Source organism: Vigna angularis, chromosome 1, assembly GCF_016808095.1.
Source record: "Vigna angularis cultivar LongXiaoDou No.4 chromosome 1, ASM1680809v1, whole genome shotgun sequence".
Taxonomy (NCBI): Eukaryota; Viridiplantae; Streptophyta; class Magnoliopsida; order Fabales; family Fabaceae; genus Vigna; species Vigna angularis.
In genome coordinates this window covers 11,968,593-11,975,699 of record NC_068970.1, presented here as the reverse complement: position 1 = coordinate 11,975,699, position 7,107 = coordinate 11,968,593, and the positions used below count along the sequence as shown (strand labels likewise).

At 34.2% G+C, this 7,107-nt stretch overlaps 1 protein-coding gene across 2 annotated transcripts; it reads right to left on the bottom strand.

The window, feature by feature from the left end:
• Positions 1–582: 582 nt before the first annotated feature.
• On the bottom strand, positions 583–7,107 carry LOC108347487 (ubiquitin carboxyl-terminal hydrolase 23). 2 transcript variants are annotated; one of them, XM_017586763.2, is made up of 10 exons: positions 6,688–7,107; positions 6,381–6,495; positions 6,047–6,157; positions 5,653–5,825; positions 4,533–4,859; positions 4,163–4,288; positions 3,300–3,917; positions 2,377–3,025; positions 1,499–1,592; positions 583–1,065 (listed from the first exon to the last, which is right to left on the bottom strand). In XM_017586763.2, the coding sequence occupies exons 1-10, from the start codon at positions 6,958–6,960 to the stop codon at positions 906–908; spliced, it is 2,646 nt and encodes an 881-aa protein (XP_017442252.1). In that variant the 5' UTR covers positions 6,961–7,107; the 3' UTR covers positions 583–905. The 2 variants fall into 2 exon arrangements, with proteins under 2 accessions (XP_017442252.1, XP_052735657.1); XM_052879697.1 differs by lacking the exon at positions 4,533–4,859.

Here is a 7,107-nt window from a genome sequence, read left to right as displayed (position 1 = left end):
GAATTTGATACCAGAATTTTTTCATTTCCAAAAAATCAGGTGTTATGGAGGAAATAGTAAATTCGGAGAGTTTTTGTTTAATTAGTCAAAAATATTTCTGGCAATGTTCTGTAATTTCTTGAAATATATTTTTTAATTAATTGTTACATTAATATAGTATTTGTTTTAGGTAAAAAAATATTTTAGCCAAGGAAAGCTATATCTCTACATTTATCAAGAGTATCAGAATAGCTTTTTAAGTAAAACTTTTTGTTTTAAACAAGGAAAGTTAGATTTGTACATTCCTTAAGAAAATAATTGTGTGATTTTGTCAAAACCTTTCCAAATAAACTCTAATATTGTATTTTTGGAATAAAAATCACTCTTATGTTTAGAAAATCATAATTAGAATAACCATGATCCAACCCATTATCTCAATTAAAATTTAATTTTCGAAACGATAAACAATTTATCCTACATAATCCAAACGGCGGTCTTGCATTTATGAATTACAATATAATTTATCAAACATTTTCCTATAAATTAATCGTACATGCCATTCTAGTAACTAATCCAAACTTAAACCAAAAGCAAAATACAAGATGAGTGCACGATACACACTTAGTAACAAATTTGTCATACAGAATATCTTGACAAAATTTAAATCCATGAACAAAATTTCAGAGCTACGGCTTGCAGCTACTACAACAGAAATGCAATCTGAAAATGAGAAAAGTTCAACAGGTGCATAAAAACCCAACCCCTCTGCGGCTGTCACAAAGACAAATGATACAATCCAGCTAAAAAATTTGTACCGGGGAAAAGAATAAGGGAGGTTAGGTGCTCTTTCCATTTTACTTTCAGCGTTTGACAAAATTGCTACAAAAGATGCCCGCAAAACAATACCAGGCAGATAGTGTAGGACGTCATATCCTAAATGGAGGGTTCCCTGAACAAGGTTGGTCCAACTTTGCCCTTTTGCACTTTGACTTCTCGATAGCAATTTCTTGAAAGAGATTTGGCCCACCAAAGCTATGTTTCAAGCCCCTTATCTTCTTCCTCTTCCCTTTATCATATTCTTCATCCCTGCAAATTTGTAAATATATGCAAAAGTTTTGTATCAAAATGGATCCAGTCATACATAGTAATAACAAATCCTAAGCCATCCCTCCCATCAAAACTCACGACATTTTTGTAGTGGTTAACAGCTCTACTGTTTCTTAAGGACGCTAACTACATGGATACCACATTTTATATACTTGTTGAACCCAATGTACAAATTACTATTAACAAAAGGACTGAACATTATGTGCATCTCAACTATTCAAAAGCAATCATCACATCCTATTACGTAAAGGAAAATGCTTTTAAGCACAGATAGTGAAAAAGTACAGCCTTCGAAAAAAAAGTTGAGTTCCTAAACTAAAATGTTTTGCATCGCACGGAAAAAACAAACTAATAACAGTCCACATTACTACAAATAATGACCAATAAAGAAACGATGTATAGCTGAGCTCACCATTCATCCCCAACATATCCAATGCTGACAAACGTGTCGTTCTTTGAACCCAAGGGCTGTGATGAAGGCAATTCTATATCATCCCACCGTGCAACTGTTCCAAATAAAGAATAGGCATGTTATATACCAAGCATAAAGTGCCAGGCTTTCATAGGAGGAGGGGACAAGGGAGTAATTCAAGCATACAAAACCGTTAGATAAGAAATTGACTATTATTAATTGAAACAGGTAGTTTAATGAAGGATAAACATTATATATGTGGCATTGAGTATGTAGAACAATCTAGATCACATTCGAAGTACAGTACAAAACATTTGATTATACAAATGCATAAGATATTTGATTGGTTCAATTGAAGCGTTCAGCATCCATTATAACAAATCTTAACATTTATTACGTATGAAGATCCTCCTCAAAACTAAGCATTTTCATCCCACATTACCATATAATTAATACTATAACATAGGAACATGTGAGACTTGAAACAAGTGAGCAAGGTTGCCGTTCCTCAATGTGATTGAGATTTCATTGACATAAAAATTAAAAATACTTATACCCCTCTATAAATTCTCCTGACAAAAATAGGTACTTCAGGTCAAACAATCAAGGCACTAACAGAGCATGAACAGATGGATTATTACTAACAAAAAATCAACTTGTGCAGCATATTATATATGCTAAAATGTGCAAGCAGACAGATATATACTTCACCATAAAAAGGTATATCACAAATATACAAATCCAAAGACAACACATTAATAATTATGCAAGTCCATCTTACACTGTACTAGAATAAGAATAAAACCAAAGGACATGGAACAAATATTTTATGTATCTTGCCTGACAAAACTTAAAGGGAAAGATCAATTGAAGCTTACCAACTGTCTCCTCCAGACCTCGAGTAAGCATACTCATTAAACCATTATGCATTTGATCTCTTCTACTATCTTGTACATTAGCAGCCTGTCTAGCTTTAAGTTCACTTACTACTGAACCACTCCCAAGTTGTGACACTGATGCAAGCACAGTACAGTTCTGATCAATTCTCTTCTTAAATTCTCCTTCAGCACTATTTTCTGTCAGAGATTCATCATTAGATTTAACATTAACACCAGGTCTACAGCCAGCCTTTGTTGCTTTACTTTCCGAACAACTTGACATGCAAGGGAATTCATCAGTTTTTCTGTGTGTAGATGGTTTGGAATCATACGATGAGAAAGCAAACTTATCCAACTTGTCTTTTTTTGGACTCTTCTTACTCAAAGTGAGGCACTTACTTCTTTTGTGACTCTTCTTTCGTGGGCCCAAGTATCCCATGTAAAGAAAGATTGGACGAAAATGCATTCTAGAAACCTGATACTTAAGGAACTTCCGTTTCAATTTTTTTACAGGCTTTTTATCAAGACCCTCTGAATTCAATGATCTATTTACTGACTCATTCAGAACCAGTCCTTGAGAAACAACCCGATCTCCATTCACCATCCTACTTGCTTGCTCAGACACCAAACCAGTTGTTGAAGTTCCAAGCTAAAAGAATAAAAGTCAATACATGAATAAATCAGGCTTAGAGCAATAGGCACACATAATAGCACAAAAACCTGATGATTAACTTCAGGATGAAGTGGTGATTTTATAGGGGCAAATACCACTGCACATATTTGTGTTTGAATCTTGAGGTGCATCATCATTAACTTTATTAACAAGATTTTTTCTAAATGAAGACAGTTTCACTAATCTACAAAACTGAAATAGCAACAGTTCACAGCTGAAGTGAAATACTGGACAGTATGGAATTATTTACCTTCATAGACTGAGATTTTCCATCACTAGCAAGTTCATAAGTCTGTGGATTAGTGGAAGATGGCACTAATGAAGGAGAATCTGTAATGCCCTCTTTTGAAATTACATTCTCATTACATAAATTAATTTTTTCTCCAACTAGAGCAGATAAACTTTTCTGGTTACTATGGAGACTATAATCCTTTTCAGACTGGCCTAATGATGACAAACATCCATGTCCTGCTTTAGCCACGGCAAGTCCATCTGGTGAGTCCTGTGTCTGTGCCTTGGAAGGAGGTTCAGATTCATGTTTCTTACTTTGCATCAGGTTTTCTACTAATATGACACTACGATTCTGCAGAACATGACTATCGTTCATAGAAGAAGCCCCTAATGAGTCAACATTAGACATTTTCTTCTCAACTTCATTACAAAATTTATTTTCTGCAGGAACATTTGGATATTCCATCAATACATGGCTTGAAGTTGAAGATTCTTTATTTCCATTCACATTACTCTTAACATTTTCCTTCTTAGCAATGTCAACAGGCTTTCTTGGAACAATACTCTCCCTGTCGCGAACATAAAACAACATGTATGCTTGCTGATTTAAAACTTCCCGTTCACTGACATGACTTACCTGTTGCGACAATGCAAATTGAGTTAAAACTATCAAAATAATTGACTTCAATAAATAAACAACAAAAAACACACTTGCGCCTTGCTTAAATAGTATTCCTACAAAGAAAAATGTCATTCATTGATACAATATTTAAGTTATGCAGAGATCGTGAACAAAGTAGGGGTCAGGTTGAGAGCATGGATCATGAACAGGGTCCAGGACAGTTTATAAAAAAAAATAACTCTAAAGGACATTTTCAGTACCCGATTATCATCCAAAGTATACCACATGTTATTTGAAGTGCGAACATAACAGTAATAGTGTCCAGAATGAGTGCTGGAACCAGTATGAACCAGAACCCCATATAGAGAGTACTTCACATCTCCATCCTGCCAAATGTAAGAAAATTGAACACAAGAAACATGACATTAACACACAATAAATTACAAACACATGACAGTCAAACTGCATATCACTTATTTCAAAACAAGAAAGACAAAGAAATTCTACTATGTCCTTTTGAACATAATATACCTATAGAAAAAACAAAATTTCAGTTGCAGAAGTTCTTACTTTCTGCAAGTACAATAGAGGTAGATAATTTATATTAATTTAAATAATATATTTGCTTACATATGAGCCACTGACAAAAGGTTTCAAGTCCAGTGCACAGCTGAAATTAACCTTCTTTTTAATCTTTTGTCCAGGATCATGTGCATGGAACCGCTTTAAGTGAATAGTAAGCACATAAGGTGCCTTATGAATTGTTAGCTGTTTGCGAGCACTAACTTTCTGTTTGCATCGTTGGCAATAGTACTCTCTCTCCCCTCCATCCAACCATTCTGCAGCTGTGAAATTTGCCAGTGCTTTTTGCAATGAATCTGCCTTGAATATTTCAAGACTTAAATCTAGGAAAGGATCAAATTTGTTGGAGCAATAAGAACACTGGTGGCATTTCACCTGCAACAGGCAACCAAGGATATTTTCAATCATTGTAATGAAGTAGTCATACAATCTTGTCAGGATCACTTCTTTGCTGGATATTGCCTGAACACTTACTTCAATTACTCTAAGGGCAGCTTTATACTTCTTTTGCTTTAATTTTCAAACTTTTATACTGATGCAAATTGGAATTCTACAATAATTAGACAGCTTTGAACATTTTAATAACTATGTAAACATACATTTTCGAAAATATGAACTTTCATATGATCTAAAATTAATAAAGTTGAGGCTAAAATATGTTTTTGGACCTTGAATTATTATTATATTTTGTTTTTGGTTCTTAAATATCTTGTTTGGCCTTTAGTCCCTCTTGATTTCCGTTTTATGATTCACCCATTTATTTCATTCTAGCCCTTACAAAATATTATTTTGTTTTTTACCATGTTAGATATACATCATTTACTTTTAGTCCCTAGTAATATCTTTCTAGCTTACTAATTCAAAAGAAACAAAAGATTATAGATACTAAAACAAATAAATAAATAAATAGTATACAGATAATAAAATAAAATAACAACTATAGAAAAACAAAAAATGAATATGGTGATAAAAAGTCAAGCAAAAAAAAGGTAGGTACTAAATAAAAAACATGACCATATTCCAGGAACTGAAAATATATTTAAGCCTAAACATATATTAATTTTAGATGTTGAATTATATCAGTATCATGCCCTAAGATTTCTGTGCATCTTAGCTCAATTAATAATGACATTCCTCTGAAATTCACCAAGAAGCAACAAACAAATACCTGACTCCTGAGACGACCACCAAAGATTTTATGGACAAAACTTTTCTCATAGGCACTTGGTGATTCACTTGGTACTCCAGAAGGAAGACAACATTTATGCATACACTCAAGTAAGTTCACCATATACTCATGAGCATCTTCCTGCCTTGCATTTCGGAAATTTCTTGATATACCTAGTTTCATGTCAGGAATTACAAGTTTGAAACTAATAAAAACTTATAAAAGACAGTAATATGCCTCATCTAGTAGAGTCAAGCCCATGTAATCTAGTTCTCTGTTCAAGAAATTGGATCCTCATAATCCTCTGTTCAAAAATTATTTAAGCAAGTCTGACTCTTATCAACTATCTAAAACTTCAACTCGTAAATCAAACGACAAACATAAGGAAGGATACATCGTAAATTCCCAACCAGGTCCTCTGGGGATAATATCCTCCCAGTTGACTGCAGTGCCCGACTAACATGATTCTGTATTGCACACAAAGCACAAAATCCAGCAACGTGACCTACCATAATTGCAAAATATAATTAGAAACTTAGTATGAAAAACATTTCCTTCATACACAAACATCACAGCCCACTGAGAGGGAAAACAAAAAAAAAACTGAAAAAATTAAATCTATTCAACTGTACTAATTTTACCGAAGTTGAATCCATCAAAACATAAGAAACAATCACTACAAAATATTTCCATAAAAATTAGTCAGATAAGTGGGCAAAGTTGCTCACACGAAGTTTTATGCTTCCCACTTTGCAAATATGCAGCCAAAGGCTCTGTATATGTCAAACACTGCAGTACTGAATTGAGAAAACAAGTGTTCCCCAGATTTCGCAATCCAGCTCCCTGAAAATTATAAATAGCATGTCAATACTAAAAAATTACAAAAACTATAACATGCAAAAGTCTTTCAAAACCCATAATGCAAAACTATTATCTTCTTCATAGTTTAAAGGTTAGCTATAAGACAAAACAATCAAGAACAAAAATCTCCAATTATGCACAAAATTATAATCTCAAATTCTGTAAAGAACTCACTATTCTGCGAAAGGTAATCCCGATGCTGAGCTCCGGATCCAAGCCAACCTCTGAAAATTCCGTAACGTCGTGTTTCTTGGAGGTGGAACCGGATATTCCAGGTTCGGAGGAGGAGGAAGGGTTTAGGGTTTCGATGTGGAAATCGTGAGAGAAACCCTTAAATGGCTTCTTTACAGGAATGAAGACAATTTTTCTTGGTAAGGGAGTGATGCCACTGGTCGAAGGATCCATTTGATTCGGAGGTTGGATTTCCATCAATGAGACTTCAACCATTGGTGCAGTTGAGAAGCTTCTCTTTAGAAGAGCAAAAACTGAAACCAAAAAGAAAAAACGAAGAAGCTGCACAGGGGTTTCGGCTTATGGAGACAAGAGTAATAGCTGACGGTTGTGTCTACTAAACCCTACAACACTGTGGTGCCT

Coding starts and splice junctions, on each gene's coding strand:
- LOC108347487 (XM_017586763.2), bottom strand. CDS start 6,960: ATGGTTGAAGTCTCATTGATGGAAATCCAACCTCCGAATCAAATGGAT. Junction 4,860..5,652: donor GTGGTCGTCTCAGGAGTCAG/GTATTTGTTTGT, acceptor TGCCTGTTGCAG/GTGAAATGCCACCAGTGTTC. Junction 4,289..4,532: donor CTTTTGTCAGTGGCTCATAT/GTAAGCAAATAT, acceptor TACATTTGGCAG/GATGGAGATGTGAAGTACTC.